Consider the following 23,984-nt stretch of genomic DNA (forward strand, 5'->3'; position numbering starts at 1 on the left):
CGTTACCTGATGAAAAAAAGTGTAAAAATGCGGATTTCGTTCTCATACACATTCTGAAACACATCTCCAACTCCCCTTGCTTTATGTTTCTTTACCATCTCATCATTCATCCAACGATCGTCCCATAATCCAACAACTGCCTCCTCACCTTTTTCATGTCAACTTTAAATATTCATGGTGCTCCTCAGGGCTTGCATCTCTCGATCCAAGTGACATTAGGTCAGCAGGTGGCAAAGCTGCTTGTCATTAATTACCAACACCTCCCCCGGCAGAAGTGAACATCTACCCAATATGTTTAGGCTTGGGTAGATGAATAGGCATTGGGCTTGTATAAAACATTACAAAATAGCTTAGCCATGTTTATGGAACCCTATACAACAGAGCAACTCTTGGCAATCATTTACACAGTAAATATACTTGCATAGAGTCCCTGTTTTTTAATGGGTCTAAGTGTGCCTTTGCTTTCCCCTACCCGTCTTAATTCAATTTATTTTTCAAAGCAGAAAAATCATTACTGCCACTTGCTGGCATGATTACGCTTGGCACTTTAATTGCACCCACTCAGAAAAGGCAGGCAGGTAGACAAACTGGCAGGCGGGAGAGTGGTTAATGGAAAAAATCAGTCAGCCATCCCGACACTAACTACGAAAAAAGAAAGAGTATCGAAGCTTGAAACTAGTGAAAGACAGATGCAGAACGACCATTATTAGTGAGGCGATAGACTGTCAGTGACATCCACAATGACAGCGGATATATCAAAGAGGAGCGGAAGCTTTCAGGGAATATTCAATCTTCAAGTCAGCTTGATTTTTAGGATGGGTCCGTTATCGTCCTCTCACATGCCAGAGCTGTCTCACTCTCTGCCGTCTTACTTTCCCTCTCTTTTCTTTATTATCTCTGTAAAAGGTGCGGAAAAGACACTTTTAACAGACACTCAACAGACTTTTATCATGGCATCTGCAGGTTTGAACTTTGTAATTGTTCCTTGAACCGAATTTTGGAGGCTTGAATGAAGTGGAGTCAGTTTTTATTTGACCATAAGCAGAAGTTTGCTGTTTAGAAAGTGTTTAAATAATATTAATAATAAAAAAAAAGCAGGAACTTAAGTATTAGGAGTCAGGGTAAAAAAATAAAGTAATTAATCACTGCATCAGCCTTTTGTCAAAGTAACAAACACCTTGATTTTGATTCCTGTTGGTTTACAATGTCATGCCGATGTCAAGAAGCTTTTACAATAGACTTTATTTTTGCATGAAAGGGAAATCAAAGACGAGGTCTTCAACAATACTGAAGGAACATTATGATCACATCATATACACATACTCACAATAAACCAAAGTGCATCTGGTGTTTGCCCCCAACTGAGTCTGAGTAATGATGCGATGACTAACACACTTGTTGCATGAGTCATTCTCTCAAAACAATCTGAAGGTGACAACCTCGTGTTTCTTTGAACAAAGTGATTTTCAGCCATTACAGATACTTCACAATTCAGTGTATAAAGAAAAGGGCACTCTGAGAGCGCTGACCTCAACCAAAGCCACTCTTCTATGATATGTAAATGTGCAACTGCAACCACTGTATACAGTATGTCTGAATATATTTCCAAGCTTATTAGAATTATGTCAAAATACACTTGTGCCAGTTCTGGTTCTATCTTATGAAACCACTGTCCCAGAGTGCTATACAACAACTGCTTGCTGTTTGAGCAAGTACATGTTTATCTTAGAAGATTACTGGTACCCATGAATTTGGATTGTGAGGTGGTGTCATCGGATTTCTAGACGAGCCTGTTTTTCCACAACTGAACTTTACTACCATCTGATTTTAAGATGTATGGCATTTAGTAGGGGTGGCCCAGTGATGCACTGGTTAGCACTGTCACCTCACAGATTGGGATCCATTATAGATAACAGATTGATGGCATTTGCCCTATTTAGCAATTGTAATGAAGGTTACAAAAAACTTGTTGATCCGCCCCGTGATTGAGATACACTCCAAAATTTTATGGGTTCTTCCTCAGTCCATGCTGCAACCTTCCACCAAGTTTTATTAAAATCAGGTTGGTAGTTTTTCTATTTTCCCTGCTGACAAACAAACAAAACAGTACCGAAGACATAATTCCCATGGCAAGAGTACTAATGGACCACAAAAGGATACAATAATCTAATTTCATAACCTGCAACCGCCAATTGAAAAATCCCTTAAACAATGAATCCTTTGCAAATGAATTATAACTAATCGTTGCAGCTCTATTTTACACATGAACACACCTTTGTTAACATTGTGTACTCAGCTATCAGCACATTTCTCCTTTGCATCTTACTTTTAAAAATGTTCTGACTTTCTGCACAATTACCTTTTGAACTTCTTAACAGGGAATCTGCATTTGAACACACGGCCTGCATCTAAAACTTGGTGACTAGTAAGTAGATGGTGCAACTTTTTTTTACAAAGGTTATGTGCCAACAGTGATGTAAGGGAGACAGTTAACAAGTATGGTTACAGTCAGAGGAGAAAGACGGAGGTGCATCACAAACGCTGCCTGCCAGGATCTCCCTGGATCATTAACAGGTGCCACATCTGTTGAGCATTGTTATCTGTGTGTGTTTGTATATTTCCAGTGAATGTGTGTCTGTCACTGACAGCCATGAAATGTGTTGTACAATGTGTGACTGGAAGGTACTGAACAGAAACCTCACTAGTATCTCACATCATGATTTATCACGAACGAGACATACATATTACATCATATATTGTTGAATGAAGCAAATATACTTTAACACACACACACACACACACACACACACACACACACACACACACACACACACACACACACACACACACACACACACACACACACACACACACACACACACACACACACACACACACACTCCTCATGCATACATACATACGGTTAAATAACCTCACTGTCTCCCCCGGAAAGCTAATCGAAATTAAATAATGTCAAATTTAAGATCAGTGGAGTGACCATGTAACAGATTTTCAGCCCTTTTACCTTCCAAGCTATTATCAATGCTATTGACCACACAACGACGGCTCAGTCTGCCAGTGCAACCGTGATACACTGTTTACTGGAGGTTGACCAAACCACAGAAAATACAGCCTCTGTGATGAATCACACGTCTGACTGGGATGACTGGCTCAGCATTATGGGGGTCAGAGGTCAGGAAAGAAATCAATATTTACAGTTCCAGCTGACAAATAACATCAACAATGTCAGACATTTGTTGCCTCCTTAAACATTAAACATCTCACTTCCATTTAAATTTGTTAAATGACAAAAACCTGGACGACTTTGACGAATCATTATGGCCCATGAACCGGAGACAGGGAGATGTTGGATGCGATGGAAAAAGTCTTATCTGCAGTGGCAACTTGCAAGTCTTGAAGGACCTGCTGCTAAATACCAAAGGACACATTCACAGTTCATGCCTTGGCAGGTCAGGGTAGTATTGGTGTCACATTAGTCATGACATTTTGGCTCATTAGTGTATTTTATTATAAATTGCGTATTTTTTTAGTCGGATAAGACAAGATAACTGAAAATGCCACAAAGGACTCTGGGAAAAGGAGTATTTCTGCATCATGTTCTGGCATTAGATCAAATGATTAATCAAGAAAATGAATCAGTAATTTGTTATAAAAATATGAGTTGCCTGATTTCAGTTTATCAGTATATATAATTACTGGCCTTAACTGCAGAAACGACAAGTAGAAAATTCAATGTAACTCTGATGTTGCTCGATAAGGAAGATGAGAAATTCCTAACTACACACATGAAAAAAGACTGCAATACCTCACTCCATGAATCTTTTAAAGTGAGTGGGTGCATCATTATAACACAATATATGGAGGAATATTCTGAATTTGTCATTATATCGCAGAAGACATATAGCATGTGCAGTCAGTGTCCATTGGTGTGTGTTGGTCTGGTGCCAACTAGACTATAAAATCTACAGCTGATTCAACCTCTCTGTGACTCTGTTAACCCCGTCTCCCACCTCTCTGTGCAGCTGCTGCCCCCGTCTCATCTCTGCTCTCTGCATCGCCAAGTGGAACAAACCCATCCTCACTACCATGTAAATGCACACACGTATCACAAGACAATTTTGATCCCTGCCTCCATACTAGGACTCAACTTATTTGAATTATTCAACAAATTGTTTGTTCCGAGATAGATAAAAAGGAGAAATTAGAAATCAGTTATTTCTGATGGCCAATGCAACAAACTAAATTGGGCAATTCACCCAAGACAATTAAGGTACTTTGAATCATTCAGCAAATACAATTTCAACCTCTGCACCAGTTTTGGTTTCTGTATAAAAATAAATTAAAGCTGAAGTTTCCTTCACCTCCAATTAGAAACATTCAGTTCTTAACATTCTTTGTCATGGAATAGTTTCCCGTTGTCTCTCACAGGGTCGTGGACAAAACAACACGGGATCTAAATGACTAAATATATTAGTAGAGTGCTGAAATGCAGAGAAAATGTTGCAGTTGCCTGATTCATAGCCCCCACCCCCACATACATACTAAGTGCACCCAAAAATAACATCAGAGGAAAAGTGAAATAGGAATCAATGGGGCTGTGTAACTCTCCCCTGCTGTGGGTTAAAGATGGAAACTAGATTATACATAATTCATCAAAGACGTGTGAAACTCATGGCCTGACTTGTGACAAACAGGTGTCAGTAGTGTCAGCAGTGTAAATGTGAATATGGTGGATGGTTTTTGTGTGTGTGAATGTGTGTACCAAATTTAGTGGCAATCATCCAATAGTTGTTGAGAGTCATGAATGTCAACCTCATAACAGTAGAGGAAAAGCCAGGGGATCACCAAATGCAGTGGAATACATTCTGAACCATGACGGTTGTACAAAATGTTCTGGCAAACCATCAAATAGCTGCAGAGATATTTAATTCTGGATCAAAGTGGTGGACAGGTCAGCTGACATTGCCATATCTATGGCCGTGCTGCCAGCATGGCTAAAACCAGTAACCGTCACCCTAGCCTGAATCTCATATCTCAAACAGAAAGTCTTGGATTTGCTTTTGTCACCTATTAGGCAATGACAAACATGAGTCCGTCCATTGTAGCTGTAGCTCACAAAAGACACCTCCCTTGATGTTGCATTGCAAAGGTAAATCACTAAGATAAAGGTCTTATGTACAATACAGACTACAAACAGGATGAGATGAATTAGTATGCCAGATGTGAGCCATGTCTCTTTAAACTGCCAGGGACATTTTATGGACCACTCCTCAAAAGAGTGCTCCAAGTAAATCACTGGAGAACTTGGGCAGCGTTGTGATATTTCATCTCTTCTGGGCTGCAGAAGGTGGTCTGTGGTAAAGGTATTTATACATCCTCGGGGTAGAAATGATCTCATTGGTCAAACCTTAATGTTTTGGTGCACATCACATGTCAACATGAGAAGAGCTATCGCACATTTTGTCCCCACAGCAGGCAGGAGAAGGGGAGGGACTGTCACTGGGGTCGAGTTCGGTCATGCATCTCAATCAGAAAGGGCGTTCAAACGGATGGTGAAACACAATGGACAAGATGCCACAAAAGGAGAAAGAAAAGATGTTTTTCCTCTTGTACCGACAACAATAAGCAAGCTAAATTGTACATTTCTGTCACAATAAAAGTCTCCTGGAAACCTTGGGAAATTGATAAGAAGACAAATAGTTTCCCTTTCATCTTTATGATAATTTCACAGTGTTAGACACATAAAACAAACAGCATCCAAAAAGGAACTGAAGATAAAGGGAAGATCTTTTTTTTTTTTTTAAATAGGATTAATAGAATTTCTAGTTCTCTCCACTGATCATAATCTGAACAAGACAAGAGCCTCCAGCCATGCTAGAGGCTCTGTGAGGCTGTACTAAGGCAGAATAGAGGTTTAAGCTAAATGCGAACAGAACACTAACATGCTGACAGTGACGATGCTGTGATCCAGTTAGCACGTTCAAATCCATTTTGTAATTAGTGAACATTTTGACTTGTTTGTGTCTCCAGAGTAAAGCACAAGGAAACTAAGAATACATCTAGGAGTCATCCTCCTATGACATTTTAAGGTAATTCATCTGATGACTGTTGACATTTTGATCAAAGTTGGATGAGCCATCCAAACAGACTTCATGCAGTATCCGTCTTCCTGAGCCCAATGTGATTTTCGGAGTGTAAAAAGGTGAAATCTATGGTTGCATAAGTGATCTGTCAGCTGAGGGGCTGTAGACATAACTGACAGTTGAGAGCAGCACTCTTGTCTCTCAGTAGAGGAGAGAAGTGATCTTCTTCTCCCCAACACTGCATTTACGTCAGATGAGGGGATGAGGAAGCGGCTTGAAGAGACTGAAGAGGCTAACTTAGCCTCTGTGAAAATTGTCTGTGTAGCATTGCTACAACATGAACAGCTGTCGCAGTTCAGAAACAATGGCAGGAACATTTTTGAATGTGAACGTTGTGATGACATTTGGTTAATATATAGTGACAGACTGAAACTCTCTCAACTTGAATTCTGTGTGCAGATCCAGTCGGTGGTCAGATTGTCCACCTATCTACTATATACAACGACAATGGGAGGCTGTGGCTCAGACGGTAGAGTGGGTTGAACACTTAATTGGAAGGTTGGTGGTTCAGTCCCAGCTCCTCCTGTCCACATGCCCAAGTGTCCTTGAGCAAGACACTGAACTCTAAGTTGCTCCCGATGGTGTACCATCGGTGTGTGAATGTGCTCCTGATGGCAGCACCTTGCACGGTGATCTGTCTCATTAGTGTGTGAATGGGAAAACCATGTTAAAGCGCTTTGAGACCGAAAGGTGATAAAGCGCTATACAAGTACAGACCATTTACCATTTATATATCGGACTACACGGGTCAATACGAATTGGCCAGTAGTGGACTATATAGTGAGCAAGTGGACAATCTCCATTTGACAAAAATCGACCGGGTGCCAAAGTATCAATCAATCCCTGCATCACTCGTTACTTTTAGCAAGAATATGCATGACATTTCGAATAGGATGCCAGGGAGCAGGAAAATGAAGCACACCTAAAGTGTGATAGATGTGAACAATTACAGGCAATATTAGTCCCGCAGAGCAAGAAAAACTGACTGTACTAGATTGAGATAAACTGACTGACATGTCAAGTATTTCAAGAATTTGGTGATCGATTGGTGAACTTGTTAGCCTTTTGCACCTTAATGCACTTCAGAGGAGGATTTCAGCACCAAGGACAGCTCATATCTGGTAGCTCTGTGCCCACGTGGCAGGTTTGGAGGTGAGAGCTGTCACATGATCAGCAACTTTATTTCTCTTTTCTTATTGAACACGGTGCATTAAAGACCCATCATAAGATCAAAATCAACAACGAACTGTATTGTCCATGTAGCGTAAGGCCTTTATTATACCTCTGTGCCATACAAATCTCGAAAACTAATTTAAAATGCATCAATGAGCCACTTTGTTATACTTCATTATGATGAATATCAGCACTGTAGTTTATTTTCAGTCAGTCCCACACAGGCCGTAATGCTGCAGGGAACACTCGCTTGAATACCAAATGTGTTCCATAGAGGAAAATAGTCCCAAACACATTTAATCCTTTCAGAGTAGTATTTGCTAAAAAAAACAAACAAAAAAACCCACAATGCCCTGCTATTTTCAAAACCGACTGAGACGTTGAAATGAAAAAAAACAACAACAACACATTTTTGATATACAAAAGAATATAAGATAACATTAGCCTGACAATTGTAAGAACCTAGTTTAGATTAGAAACATAAGGCTTCAAATATAAATGTAGAAAATGAATGGTGTGGAAATCGAGTGCTTTGAACAACGCTGTGAAAAGCAAGACTGTTAATTAAGACATGAGAAAATAAAAATGTCAAAATTCATTCCCATGCAACCCTCTAACAATGGTCATAGACCCGCCAAATGTTTCAAAGTCTTGTCAGAATAATGTGAAAATGAGTGACACAGACTTCTGTCTGTAACAAAATTATTTGGCCTAATATCTCTGAACTGCAAAGAAGACTGTATGTCTTTAATCATTACAGCAAGTATAGACTAGATTTGATGCCCAAAAAAAAAAAAAGTTGGGAATGTGAACTTTTTGTGCTAGCTCAATATGAGAGTGGAGAGATTTCTCCTATGATGCAGTTTCTTCATTAACTTTTCTAAAAGACATTAATTAAGTTAATCCATATGCATACACTGTGATATCCTACATGGCAATATTTCACGCACTTTAATGGCTCAAATTTTTTATTAACAACCAAAATAAACTGAGTGTAAAAACAAATATCACATCCAAAAACGATTTTTTTTATTTCATGGCAGAGATGTATCTGTTGATGTGTGCCCTGCAGAGCCAGTGCCAGATCCAAAAGACTTAACTTAGTCAAGTCTTCTAAAAGGTTATTTCTGGTTTCTCATGCAGAGATATTTTTGGTTGGTTTTATAGAAGAGAGCCCAGCTATCTTCCACACACTGAAACCTAACAGGGACCCTTGTGGCTAAAGAAGGTGACTAGATGTGTTCTAGAAATGGAGAATTTTTTTTTCTAAAGGAGCGAAAGAGTGTGAGTTGATCTTTATCTAGTGTGCGTCTGTGCATGTTACATCCATATTTCACCTAAGCTTTACAGAGTAGGTACCAGCATGAAGAACACATCGGAGGCCATTTTCACTCAAAAAACAAAAAAAGCAAAATCTGGCCTGAGCGACAGGATTCTTTTACACCCACTTGATGCCTCTCGCATGCTGCTTTGACCTCACGATTGAAGTCTCTCTGAACTCCGTGAGCCATACAATGAAGCATAAAGACAAGCTCGGCCCTGTGAAGTCACCTGCCATCAATTAGCACCTGCATTACCATAGCAGCATAGGATTTCTGATCTAAATGGAATGATTAATGCTAGTTTATGGTCTTATTTTCCCCCGTCATGTCTATGCTTATAAGCCTCGCTGCGTTTAGGTAAATTTTTTATAATCAAATGCAAGTGCAGGGTAAGGCAGTATTTTGCACTTAAGACTCCCTGTATTTTAAGCTTAACAATGCAGTACTGCAGCTCTTTAATCCTGAGAACATGTTGAGGTTCAAATGAGATGAGACTACAATAAACAAGAAGGGGAAGAAAACAAAGCATCTCACTGGAGGCTTTGAAGTGGGAACCGGATCAAATCCCCACACGCAGCAAATTGCCATTCTTTCCCACCAACTAAAAGGGATCAGAACTGTCTTTCCTAAAAATAACGATCACCCCGTGTCTCTCTTGCTCTCTGTGTGTTTTCTCCATAAGAAGACAAACACCAAAGATCATCGTGTTCTCCTACTCAACAAAGCACTGCCCTCCAAACTTCTCATACTCACAGTTTATATGATTTCTACAGATGAATAATAGGGAGCTTTACATAGGCATCTATAAAGTGTATGCTATTTCTGTAATGTTAATTCATTAGGTAATGTGAACATTGTACATCGTGTGTAAAACGGGAACTAAAAACACAAAACATAAATCAAAATAAAAAACCTCCTCTACTAAGATTCAAGTTCAGGGAGGTCTCTTTCACTTTTACCAGAAACCTGAACCACAATGATAAGAAACCATGCAGAAGAGAAGGGGAGCCTTGAGGACGATAATGAAATTATTCATGTCACACAGTTCTGTGCCACACCGCAATTAAATAATAAGTCAATATGACAAAAGAGCTGAGTGATAAATGTAGCAAGGAGAGATGGCTGATGAAGGCCTCTCCTTTGCTTAGATAAGCCTGAATGTGCATCAGCTCGACAGACAGTATTATAAGAGATGTTACATAAGTAAATAAATCAACTGCTCATCCACCCACAAACTCATTCAACCCACACACAGGGCTATACAATGGTAGCTTACTTTAGTTTAACAGTTGTAGCCTATGTGAGTATGCCTCCCAAGAGTATAAAGTATCTATTCACTCTTATTTTATGTAATGTCATTACCTTTGAAACTTAAATCAACATTTTAGCAGGATAGGTGGGGAGTTTCCACAGTACTGACAAAGATTGGCGGAGGAACAAATCAGTAGTCACTCAGTCAGTCACTAAGTATAATTTAGGTTAAGTAGTAAAATGTAACCTGGGTCAGTGAGAAACTCGCTGCTGTTAAAAAAAAAAAGATACTGTGCCGATTTACGATTTACTACACACCACTGAACATTAAAGACTGAAATCTCTGACAGGTGAAGAGAGCAAAAACTAAAAGACAGAATACAACAAATGATGGCACTCTGAAACAAAGCAGAACTATACTCGTCAAAGTCTGTTTACAGGCCTCGGGGACTTCTACTGCACACGTGAAAAATGGCTTTCGTTGCTCCTGGTGATAAAGAAAAAAATCTGAAAAACATCATCTCCAATTTTGAAACAGAAAAAAAATATGGGGGTGGTTGAAAGAAATGACTTCAGCAGACCTCTGTCGTGGCTCTAGGCTAGACTAGCTGCTCCTAGAGCAACACACCCAAATATTGAACCCAACTCTCAGCAGTCGAATTGCATTTTCGGTAGCTGCCAGCTTCTGACAAAAAGAGGAATGCTTGGAGTAAAAAGATGATATCTCTGGTTCTGCTGCATCAATTCTGATCCCATATTTTTTTTTTTTTTAGCCGTGAATTGGCCAATATAACAGGAGAGCGATTATACTGTAAATCTGTGGATTTATCACCTTTTTGACAATAACTTCATAAAAGTGAAGCTTTCTTCAAGGTTCTAATATTAGATCATGCTATATTGCAGAACATGTTTAATGGAACAGATGATCATACAATGATGTTTGTGTGTGTCTACATGTGTCAGTCAGTATTAAGGGACTTGGGTTATTTCACGTTAAAAGACAAGAAAAGAGCCATGAGATAAGGCCTACTGATTGAAAGGAACCGCTTCATGGTGCGACCTTGGGTCTTCCTGTTGTCTGAGTGGTCTCCTGTTGCTGCCTTATGGACAGACAAACACCTGAATGTGATCATTAGAGAAGATGGACAGAAGTCCGTTTCTGTCTGCCTAAATTAGACAAAGAAACTGGCACATGGTAGACACTATAATCACCTGGGGAGACAAAAAAAAAAACTAAAGCATGTCAAACTAATTTAAGAAATCAATATCTTGTGAGACTTCAGACACAGGAAATACTTATAGCTCAGGGACACGTAAAGACACTGAATAGCTGTGATAAAATCCCAATTAGTACATGGCCCCGTTTTACAAAAGGCATTAAACCTGAAAGTATGCATGTAAGCTTGTTTTTGTTTGGGTGCCATTGACTTAAACTCACCCTAAAGTCAATGCCCACAGTGGAAATGAAGCTGCCAGCCAAGAAAGCTCCATCTTTGAAACGGACCAGCAGACAGGTTTTCCCCACACCGGAGTCTCCAACCAGCATCACCTGCACAGGAAACCAAGAGAGACCAAAACTCAGACAGGAATGACCATTAAACACACAAATGTAGGAGGATGAAACCTCGGACTGTCTGACTGATCAATGAATGTAAACCCCAGATACAACGGAAATATCCAAAGAGGAAGGATACAAAAATAATAAAAAAAAACGTATGGGAGAATGAACAAGTGAGCTGTTGCTCTTGTTTAAATATATATTATTGACGGATTGTTTGTCCTCAGAACATTTGAATCACTCAGCTAAATTAGTCCTGCATTTTGGTGCTTGGCCAGTGAAGAGGGTGTTACATGAATGAGTGTGTGACTGCTCATTCTGGCTCCCACTGAAAGTCCTTAGATCTTTTCTGCAAGTGTGTTCACATACAAAACGCACAGACTTTTTGTGTGTGTTTCGTTCCCCTTGAACAGACAGCTGCGCATTTCTCTCTCTTTTTCTTTATTCTGAGCTGTGATTAGGTTGAAGGTTTCATGTGACTACTGTTATCAGGTTAGCCGAGGGACTGTGGGACCAAGACTATGGAAATCAAAAGTGCCTCCTGGGTCCACAGCGGAAGCAGAGAGGAGATGAAAGGCGGAGGACGAATGAAGGGAAGGGATGTACAGAAATAGGGTCACTGAACAGATAAACAATGTTGCAAAGGGTCTGAGGATCTTACCCTCTGTTTCCAGGCACCCTCTATTACTCATTCAAATATTTAATCATCACTGCATCTTTTTTCTTTTCTTCCGTTCTCTTCTTTTATGCAATTTCACACAAATGGCTCTGCATGATCGTAACGTTTGCGGGAGCGTGAAAGACCTGGTCTCATCCTGCCTTTAGGTCTAAAGTATCTAAATGGTGAAACAAGGCCTGCAAATGTCTTGCGATTTTATATTTCTCTGCAAAATCAGAAAATGGTACATGCTGATCGCTGAAAAAAAAAAAATCCTCTTGTAAATAGGTAACCTTGAGGCCACAGGTTGGATTTTTTTTTTTTTTTTCATGTCTTGCAGCATCAAATCAAATATTTCAGCAAAACTCAGAAGTTCTGAATTTCTGCCTCAACATATTTCTGCGACTTGTCAGCTCTTATACCTATGTGAAGGTATCATGGGTTATCCATAAACGTATCAGACCTGGTGTGTCTGACTGGTGTGAAAAGATAGTCCACCATTTCAACAACAACAAAAAAATCAATCAATAGAGTGTCTTGGATGGAGCGATCAATTCTTCAACAAACGGAGCAACACAAAGTCATCATTGCACTCACATCAAACAGCTGCTTCAAACCCCGAAGAAGGTGGTAAAGTCCCTTAAAGCCATTTTGGGAGTGCACGCTGAGAATATGTGGGTGTCAATCTGTATTTGTGTTGCAGTGAGGCAGCGGGTCTCTACTCAAACATGTCCTCAGGTTATGGTTATGGTTAGGCGCAGTGCAATGACAATTGCTTACTACATGCAAAACACGCTGCTGAGAAGAACATGCATTCAACCTGCTGCACAGACGTGTGTATTGGCTATTGAAGATGCACCTTTTCAGGTTATCGATTGGGTGACACAGCTGCTGCCCTGAGCTGCTGCTGTTTGTAAAACAGAGGACAATGGGAGCTAAACAGGGGCACAACCCCAGCAAAGAAAAGTAGACCACAAGCAGGTTTACTATGAGTATCTGTCTAAACACCTAATATATTGTCCTTTTACAGGGAAACAAAAAAAACACAAAGTGTCCACAGTAAGCTGCATTATTTCCAGTGTTTGAAGTGCCCTTCATCTTTTTTTTTTAAATGTCCTGATTAAAGTGATGAAAAATAGACTACTTTGACTTGACGATTGCACAACAACAGCAGGGACCTTACCTTGAAAGCGATGTCATAAAACTCGCTGCTGTTGCTGATGGAGGGTCTGCTGGGATGGACCACACCGTTCATCTGAACAATGCCCGGGCTGCTTCTCGCTGCTTTCCCGGTCCCCTTCCCGGCGGGGTTGCCCGCAGACGGGCTGCTGCCGGCGGCTTTGCCTTTAACTGCCTTCTTGCGAGACATGTCTCAAGATTTCCAAACTATCTCCGTGAATCTCAGCAGAATCAAACAGGCAAGACAATCTTGCCCGAGCCTGCGTGAGGTAGGACCGAAAAGTTGGAGCAGCGAACAAGTTAAATTCGCAAAATGTTCACCTGTGCGTTGAGCGCATGTTCCTCGGTACCTCTCCACTCACAGTAGGAGTGCAATTGTCGCGAAATGCCAAACGCTCTCGCTTCCGCTGTTGATCTGCCGCTTCCTGCTCCTGACAGCTTGCTCTTGTCAGGACGAGCGCTTCAGCAGTGCGCGTCGGAGCGGCAGCGATCACACGTGATGTGGCACAGAGCTGCACCTTGATGGGCAAACAATCAAGACTCGGAACAAGTAAAGCACGAGGGGTTCATCCTCAAATTGTAACATCAGAGCAGTCCTCGGTGACTAATGATGTGGGTCGATCGAAAAGAGAAGATCAGTTTAAAAGGTGAAACATGAGCAGCACCTGATCATGACGTGACTTAACTGTACGGTAGCTTATCGTACCAAGACTTTCACTGTTGATGATGTCGATGGAGGGCACAGAACGCTGTCCGTGGTGCTGAAAAATAAGGAAAAAAGAAAAAAAAAATTACAGCTGCACAACTTCATCTGTACAAGTAGCCACAAAGCAGCAAATTCTTCCCTCTAACAATGAATTTTGGGATTTAATGAAATCCAAAGCAATGCATCAATTATTATATGCGACTGTTGAGCTGAGTCGAAAGTAGTCTTTTTGATATGTTTCTCATTGGATTCTTGAAATAATCAATTTGATCAAACTATGTCAGTGTTTTGTAAACCTTCGATGTAAGGTTGTGGCAGCGAACACGTTGGTTGCTATTTAGAGCAACCTGCCTTACACCAATAAGGCATACTCTGTTACATAGCAGTGTTTTAAGGTAAATATATGAATATTCCCGTTAATATGACCATATAATTGCTAATTTTGCATATATTTGTGGCACCACCTATTTTATGCGTTTAACTCATTCGTGGCATTCATATTTAAGAGGAGGAGAGGACAAATTAGAAGAAAGTAAACTGTGACTAGTATGTGACGTCCTTTCATTTGATTGAGTAACTGAATGAGAAGCCAAGACGTCGCCATACATGTATGCAACTGGTAAATGTAAGCAGTCAAAGCAGTCTGCTTCTATTAGAATCACCATTTTTTTTAGGCTATGTAATGTGAAGGGAAAAAAGCTGAAACACATTAAACACCTGTAGAACGTGTATGTTGTGTTTACAACAATTTGCCACAAGAGGGCGGTGTGGGAATACAAAATAGTCACAGATAAAACAGCAGAATAAAGTTCCCGCTAGTCTTTGCAGTCGCAGATACGCAGCATGTTTTGATTTCCAGAAAATGGATGTGGTTGCTGTAGTACTATACATTTTGGGAGCTGAGGATGAGATCACTGTTTAGAATAGGGGAAAAAAACCCTCTCTTTTGCAGGAAAAGGATAACAGCAGCAACAACAAAAGATGTTATATCGACTAATTATATGAGCTATATGACAAAGAATCCCAATTAAATCAATGTACATTTACAGAAGGTTTTAATTATTAATGGTAGCCTCTGTATAGGCTACAGTTCTTTTTCAGCTGTTTGCGATTTGAGGAAAACAGCCTAAAAAAAATGGTCACTGGATGCTCTATGATTTATAACACAATGTATATGTTACTCTGTAACATGGCGGATGTCACTCTGTTGTGGAGTCCACATATTGTCCACATTTGCAGCACAGAACAGCAGCTCATTCTGATTAGATCCTGATCCTCTGCAGCCAGTATGAAATGCTGCATTGCTTCCCCTCCCTGCAATCCAGTTTGTTATGCAATATAAAATGTGTGTGTGATACGACCGTCTTTCTGTTCAAGTGCCAGACTGTCCGGGCTCATTAGTACTTGCTTGAAGATCACAGTCAAGAGAACTTATCTGATCCCCGAAAACAGGAGACCAAAGTGAGATTGTATTACCCCTGACCTTTACAATGTGTATGATGAATACAGCAGGCAGTTTAGACATGCAAGTTGAACAGATTGAAAATCCCCCCCAGAAAGACACAACACAGCAATAAACAGCCTATGAGGAACATAACGGTCAATGTAATAGATTTAAACTGACAGTATGTACACCTCTCATTGGATTTGGCAGAGGCTTAATTAAAACTTTTCAACTGATCCCCATGTGGTAAATATTAACTGTCGTAAACCGTTAATGTTAAAATTACATTTGAACATTTAATCTAACATTAAAGTACCAAGCATATGGTATTCCCCTCTTTGTTTTTCCAACTGCAAACTTCGCACCAAGCTGAAGTTATAGTACACTGATTTTTTTTTTGGGGGGGGGGTGTTTCTTGTTTGACCTGCAGTTCGTCGGTACTGCGCAGTTTGGTTATAACCACACGGACAGCTGTAGCCTCTGGTTTCTCTCCTTAAATCTGCTATCTGTCAGCATTTTTCCACACTACACCCAACGTCATGCAGAGCCGGGAGTGGAGTGTCATTGGTTTGAGGGAATACAAACCCCCAAAATCCACCAACCCCCGCACACAGCTCCCCTCGACAGCTGAGATTTGTTCTGCCCCCAAAGCAGCTGTCTAATGAGGCAACAGCTGGGCATTTTGGAGGCAATATGGGACGTGGATAGAGAGGGTCATTGGAATCCATCCCTGGTTTCAGAGAAATTAACAGCCTTGTCAAGATGAGTTAAATATGCCCAACGACTGTACTGTACATTGTGAAGCTATAATTTAGAGTATAGTCGGTGTACAATATGATTGTGTGTTTTTTGAGTGTTTGTGCCAAAATATGACAGCAAGAGCACATAAGAAGGCCTATGAATACAAACTGTGGAGGCAGTTCAGAGAAATCGAATCTTCATTGTTAAAATTAACAAAGCGGCCATTCAATAAAAGCACTCATTTTAGAGTCATGCACTATTAAGGTACTGTGTGATTCAGCTGTCAAGAACGCATTCAGTCATATCAACATTTTAATTTGGTGCAAAATACTGCACTCTTTCCTGGGTGCAGCATCCTTGAAGTTGTTCTATGAGAATAACTCAAAAGTTCCTACAAAGTGTGGGTGAGGGCAAGTGCAATGTATTTGGTCAGGTGCTAGAAAAAACATCCTGACTAAGTAAGGCAGAGAGCGGGTGGCTGCAAGTAAACACATGCGGATGCGTCTGTGCGCCCAGTGCGGTAAGGTCGTCTCGCCCTCAGGGCCACATCACTCTGCAGGCACACCCACAGGCCAGGCATTTGTCAGTTTACCCAGGGTCAGGTGCCCTGAGTGTGGGCTGGGTGGCGTGCAACAGCCTGGCCAGTCGCTCAACCAAAGTCATGGCAACTGTTGATCTGTTGGCTGCTCTTTCTCTCAGCTGCCTGTGGCCCGAGTGCTGCTGCGGGGGGGAGGGGAGGGGAGAAGGGGAGGTTGCAGGGGGGCATCCTGCCAGCCCGCACCCCCGTTTGTCAGGCCTTGGCGAGAGAAACCACCAGTGGACTGGTACTGCCTGGCACTTATTCGTTCCCTGAGGCATCTTAAACGGGAAAAAACACACAGTGCTTATGTGTGTGTCTGAGAGAGAGAGGAGAATGGATGGGTGCTGATTGTTCAGTGTCTGTTAAACTGATTTGAATGGGGTTGTATCAGACATGTTTTAATGAATAAGAAATCCTACAGAGTACACCTTTACAATATAACCATCATTATATTTATCTTGACACCTTGAATACTTGAGGCATCCTTTAATTTGACTATAATTACATAATCCTCATTATGAAAAATCAGTTTTTTTTTTCACTCCACAGCACTTTTCACATAGTCAGGAAAAATCTGAATCATAACTCAAATCTGTTATGATTTAGTCAGGAAGAAAGCTTTACATGTATACAGAATACCATAAAACATAAATATAAAACAAATATGGGTTTGGATTAATTAAGCCACTGAACTGTATTTATTTCATGTAGTCTCCAACCATTTTGTCTCATGACTCCTTAAAATTAGGCATTGTCCACCCATCCCCCTACAATTTATTCAAATGTATATTAGCTGTCAACTCCTCACTATCTACAGAGCACAATTTGTGTGATTAGCAAAAGTAAATTAAAATAATAATACACACATAAGTATATACACATATATAATATTTGCATATAAAGCACAGCATAAAATCTATGTTTTTTTTGTATTTCTTATTAACTTTTCTCTACTTCTGAATTTCAACCTGAGAAACTTAATATAAACTTAAAGAGTATCTCAATGCCCCTATAAACTGAAGCTAACACAAGAGAAAATGGGAAGAAACAGGCCTTTTGCGAACACAATATGTTATGGTTGCTTGAAAGCGCCTTGGCCTGATCATTTTACTCAATTTTGCCATATTTTAATGTGCTGAACCAATGAAGCCAAGCCCTGACTTCAAATCTGTCATCATACAAAATATTTAATTCTCTTTCCTCTGCATCGTAAAAAAGGTGAGAACGTCAATTATTACCTTTCCAAAGACGTCACTACACCATCCCAGTGTCACACTTGCAATTTCCACCTCTCTTTTACCACTGTTTTCACAGTTGACTCGATATTTATTTTTTTGCCTTTTTTAATTTTGCTGTAACCCAACAGGGGGTCTGTATTAGTAAGGCCTCAGAGAGCTGTAGCGGGGTTTAATCTGAAGTGTTGAAAATAATACATGCCCAACCCTCACCGGGCCTTTTAAAAGATCCAGACATAAGAGTCTGAGCCAGGGTACCAGAATGGAAAAACTCCACAAGGCAATAATCACAACCAGGGGCCCAATTTTTACCCCAATATCTGCTCCTTGTTTCAGTCCCTTTATTTATTTGGATATAGGCCCTTTATGTTAATTTTTATCTGAATGTCTTCTGTGTTTCTAATTGAAGTTGCAGGACACTTCTGTTTCTACTTGCAAAGATGCCAGTCTGTCCATCTTAAGAAAATGGATACTATGTGCATTCACAAGTGATGTGTGTTATCCAAGGCCCAACAATAAATCCTTGCTAATCCAGGGTGCTTCCTGTAAGCAACAGTGTTGCTGTATTTTGTTGCTCTGGTGATCAGATTTATGACCTTGCACATGGTGCTGCTGTCAAACAGGAAGCATTTGGTGTTGCACTGACTCACTCGAACACACCAAAACACGCAGAGTAAGCACAGGAGTGATTTCACACCGCGATCATGAGACCCAATGGCCTGACTTGAAGTCGGTCTGTGAGATGGATCAAGTTCAACACTTGGAGCAAAGAGTAAAGGAGTGTAAAGCGGAGAAAAAGCAGAGATTCACTACAAGGCGTGTCTAAATTGTCCAGTGCCATTTAAATCGTCTCCTTGCTCTCAGACGCAGAACAGATTAAGTTTTAGGCGGCCGTAATTTTTCACAGTTTAGAGGAGGCCAGAATTCCACATGACTCACTGTCCCCCCTTTCTCTCTCATTCTGCAGGAGCAGAGGTGGGCACTTCATGCCTGCTCTCAGCTGGAACTATGACAATAAAAGACGATGACACACGCATGCACACATAAACACACGCACTTTACATACAAGCTGTGGCCGAGAGTGGGCACACAAGCACCAACTGGAGAGAGCCATGGTGAGCGGGAAAAGGTGTGAGCAGGAAAAGTGGTGTGTGTGGGTGAGTGTGAATATGTGAGAGTGTGCGTGTATATTTGTATAGTTTTTGCAGTTGTGACAGCTGGGATGAAGGAGTGGAGGCGTGTGTGATTGGAGGAGGTGCCAACGGAGCAAGTGTCTCTTTATTTTCATCACATGCACACAAGTATGTCTGTGTGTGGATATATGTTCATGAACAGTATGTACATCTGTGTTTGTGTCTGATATTAGCCATGTTCATGGTAATTTGGTCTGTATGTAGAGGACAGTCTGATCTTGTTTCATATGAGAGCAATATATGTAGACTAGCATCATATGTTTTGCTGTATTTGTCAGCTGAAGGATCAATTTGCTCAAATCCCCCCCACCCCCACCTGCTAATTTCTCTCTCTCACACACACACACACACGCACGCACGCACACACACACACACACACACACACACACACACACACACACACACACACACACACACACACACACACACACACACACAGAAACAAAAATGCAATGTCTCATTTACCATGAGTGGCTTTAATGCATGCAGTTTCTTTATTTGTCAAAGCACGCCTCTGCAACCACTGCTGGCACTACACGATCATGGAGGTCAATGGAATTGTGCTTTTGTTGATCAGAGCATTGAAAAACGACATTTGGATAATTAAATAGAAAGTAACATTTCACTGGTAACTCTGCACGCTCCCCAGACCTTGTTGACGGCAGTTTTTCTGCTGTTTTTGTTCTGTAGAAAGTAGTTTCAATAAAAAAACTGCCCATGGGTCATCCAAAAAACTGGGATGTTGTACATAGCAACATTTCTTTTTATATTTAAATAATTATTTTCAGTGCTCTGAGCAGCACAAACAAACAACAATAACAGAAATTCCATTAATCTCCATTGTATTGGGTGCAGACATAACTCAGAAACTATCTGTATGGCCAGATACAAACAGTAAAAAATGTCTTCTTGAAATTTGAGTTAACTATTCCTTTAAGGTTGTTGTGGTAATTGCACCAGTGTATCAGCTTACTTTGCATGTGATTGTGTGTGTGTGTGTGTGTGTGTGTGTGTGTGTGTGTGTGTGTGTGTGTGTGTGTGTGTGTGTGTGTGTGTGTGTGTGTGTGTGTTGTGTAGGTGAGGTCAGTCTGTTGCTGCTGCGGTAACAAGTCATGGCAGCCGCTGCAGAGAGACAGGCAGGCAATGATGAGGTCATTCAGCAGGCAGGATTAAGGCCGTGACAACTGGCGCTGTGGCCAGTGCCAGTGCTGACCAGGGCAGTTGTGCAGTGGGCATGGTTTTGCGGTCCCAGCTCCACACCAGCATTACCCTGCTGTTGTTTTATCATTAGCTTGATGCTTGCCCAGGGTGCTGTGCAGCTTGCCAGGCCCACAGCGTGAACCCGCAGTTGTTGCAGGGCTTTAAGGCCTTTTCACTCAGTCTCTCTCCCTTTTTTCATCTCTGTGGTCACACACTGTGACCGCAGTCCTCGCTGGGAATAAAGGATCAGGTTACATACCAAACACACTCGTTAACTCAATTATGCAAGCCTTTAACTCTTTGATGTGTGGCGATAACGCCAGGATTATTGAAAGGACAGATGCCATCTGACCGCTGCAGAGCTTTGTTGCTGCATGCCTCAGCTATGGTCGATGAAAGATGGGACAAAATGGACTGGTGAGGGTCAAGAGAAGGGCTACTTATAACCTGACAGGGTTGAAAGACAGGGACAGACATGGAAGATATCAAAGTGGATAAAAGCATTTTTCTGATCTTCAAAAAACAGTTTGACATTTAGGGTGTGAACACCTGAAATAGCTTGTAATGGATGAAACCGTTCCAAATACACTTTACCTGACATCTGTTAAAAACATAAAGGAGTAACAGGATGTGCTATGTGTGGCTTTAAATTAGGTGATTTCACTCTCCATTTTCAATTATGTGCACTTTACACTCTCCTTCTCTTGCAAATTGATGAAAATACATAAAACACAGCAGCTATAGCCTTTCATTGGTTCCCACTTATTTTTCAGTGGAAGTTGGACATAAACCCAAAACCATTAGCTGCACAACTGAGACCAATCAGCAAAATGTAGCCAAACAAACCTTCCCTTGCTTTTACAACATTTTCATACTTTTTACCCTCTCTTTGTCCAGTCAATCTATTTTCTCTCTCTGTCTGTAGAAAACTGAACAAAAGTTTAAAGTGTCTTTGGCCTCTTGTAGGCTGTTGGTGATTTATTCATTATGAGTGTTCTTGATGCTTTGCAACTGTAGGGATGCACAACTCAGGCCCAACTTACGGCCTGAGGGCCTATTGATGTCTATCTCCAACACAAACTCCAGATGTGAACTCACTGGCTTGATGTTTGGTTCTGATGTTTATTGAAGGCTGGGTGGAGGAACTCAGCTGGAAAATGTCACAATCACAAACCAACAGTTTGCTGATGAAGACGACGATTGTCCCAAGCTGGTGGTTTAAACACCTTGCAGTTATTTTGCTGCTTTAGGTTTCAGCACAGCATACCACCTCTTTTTACCGAATGCAAATTAAGTTAAACCACAGTAGTTTGAAGACAGTAAACATTCTTTCCCACTAGGTGGCAATACAGTTGCAGACTCACACTATAGAGGAAAGAAAAACACCTGTGGGATCACAACATCTCACTTCACACTCTCCCTGCTGTCCTCCAGTGTCTTTTGGAACATGTTATTTTTCCATTTACAAAACAAAGAATATACTGCACTTTTATCTACTGAATCCATTCGATTTCTCTGTCGATGGCAAATTATAAATGCATCCAATTATATTAGAAATAACAAATATATTGTCATTATGTCCAAAGGATTTTCTAGTAAACCTTTTCCAAATAGAACTATTGCATTTGAGCCTAGTCTTAAGCAACCCTAATTTATAAATGCTATTTGAGTTTTAAAAAAAGTGGAAAACTCTGAGAATATAAGATATAGTGGCAAATGAAAAGCTGTAAATTTTGATTACTGATTACAACTGTACTGATTTGAATCTCATTCCAGTATAATCTTACAAAAAGACAGAGTAAGGACAAGACTCAATATTTTTTTTTTTTTAATCTTAATGTATTAATTAGACAACCAAAAGACTCTGAAGAAACATAGCACAATACAATTACATTATACATCCCGACATCACATTTTAAAAACGAGTTAATTAAGTGACAAAGCAGAGTGTTCATCAGCTTTGTTCTGGATTAAATACTGTTATTTATTTTAATTCTCCAGAGCTCTATATTGGCTCACAATATTTTGTTTAAACCTTAATTTATATTTTCACTTTATAGAAACTTCAATAGCATGAAGAATTAAACCTGGCAGATATAATTTACAATCTTTTCGCATTGTGTTGTGTAAACATGTAAACATCCGCACCATAATGTCATTGTGTAGCAGCAGTATTGACAAGGACCAATAAACCATCGGCTCTGCCTGCCTCATTACATCCAAAGAGTGTGACCATGTTAATATTGATGTGCTCCAATTACCAAGACAGAAAACATAGATAAAATACAGTTAACAAGTGATGACTGAGCCGTTGGCAGTGGTTTTTCATGACCTTCTCACCCATGGCTTTAAGTTCCTGTTTTTAATCTTCAGCCAAGAACAGCAAAAACAGTGTTTGATGTTGTTAGCGAAGTCTCTCTGCCTGGAAGTCCCCTTCTCTTCCTAAATACGACCAAATGGTGTCCTTTAATTCACTATGTGCACATCATTTGAGAGCAGACTAAACCCAGAAGCCTGACCTTGGGATTTCTTCACCACATGAAATGACTGCCATATTTAATGTAAATGTATGGACTATAAAATAACAATACAAATAAACAAATCCGTGTCAGAAAAAAATAAAGCGGTGACGATAAATCACGGGACTTGTTAGCCCCTATTGGGGATACTGTGGTTTGCCAGTGTCCGCAGTGTTTACTTACATCTTAAAGCGACACAGAGAAGACGGCAAAAGAAAAGAGGAATGATGTCAAATTAGGATAAAGAGGGTGCTGAGACAAGAGAGGAGATGATGAGAAAGGAAAGAGACACAAAAAACAGAAGAAAAAAAAAGTGAACACAAGGAGAGACAAGCCTGGAATCAATAATCTGGTTTCTCTAGTCAGGCTGAGGAGGGGAGATCGAGTGAGCGGCGCCTGAGGACAACCGACCGCATCCTTCCTTCCTGCAAGGCAACATAGGGACAGGAAAGGCCACCAGGGGGAGGTCATTTGGCCAGCGAGTCACTTCCTGTCAGGGTCATGAGGCATCAGGGGATAAGTACATTTGGGTCACAAGAGGAGCCACCTGTCTCTGATTGTCCCCCAGATGTTAACGTCAATGGCAGCCAGGTGGGGGCAAAGATACAGCGAGAGGGGGATGGATGCAGAAGAGGAGGGGGTCAGTGCAAATGAGGCAAGGAGTGAGGTACAAAGACTGGTAACAATCGAACATGTCCTTTAGACATAAAGGAAAAAAAAATCATCAGTGGCAAACGGGTAGACCTGAAAATGTGCGTGTATGGCTGTACAGTATTTGCATGCTAGAATATAAGCTGCCAGGTGTTTTGGTTGCTGTCATCTCATCTTTTCACTGTGATGTTAGAAGTTAGGCACCTTCCTCTCGAAAATGGGATTTATAAAATGTACTGGCTTCGCGTTTACTCCTGGAACGCATATTCTGTCAACAACTCAAGGCCTACTTGTTATCAAAATTATCAATCAAACCCGACTTAGGAAGCATACAGCGGGTGATGCGAAAACAAAGGGCTTTATATGCTTAAATAATGTGCGCTGGATGGAAACACACCGAGGGCTATAAA

At 40.7% G+C, this 23,984-nt stretch overlaps 1 protein-coding gene across 1 annotated transcript in view; it reads right to left on the reverse strand.

Annotated features, from left to right (window-relative positions):
* The window catches only part of LOC138623367 (ras-related protein Rab-26-like), a 42,720-nt gene extending 28,758 nt beyond the window's left edge, over nt 1-13,962 (reverse strand). Inside the window, exons 1-2 of the mRNA XM_069702849.1 lie at nt 13,310-13,962; nt 11,349-11,459 (exon numbers count right to left, since the gene is read on the reverse strand). Coding sequence (XP_069558950.1) covers nt 11,349-11,459; nt 13,310-13,495 — 297 coding nt within the window. The 5' untranslated portion in view covers nt 13,496-13,962. The remainder of the gene's footprint in view (nt 1-11,348; nt 11,460-13,309) is intronic.
* Nucleotides 13,963-23,984: the final 10,022 nt, after the last annotated feature.

Source organism: Brachyistius frenatus, unplaced genomic scaffold (assembly GCF_029030835.1).
Source record: "Brachyistius frenatus isolate BFR_SWC_R1_liver_20210118 unplaced genomic scaffold, ASM2903083v1 Contig_43, whole genome shotgun sequence".
Taxonomy (NCBI): domain Eukaryota; kingdom Metazoa; phylum Chordata; class Actinopteri; family Embiotocidae; genus Brachyistius; species Brachyistius frenatus.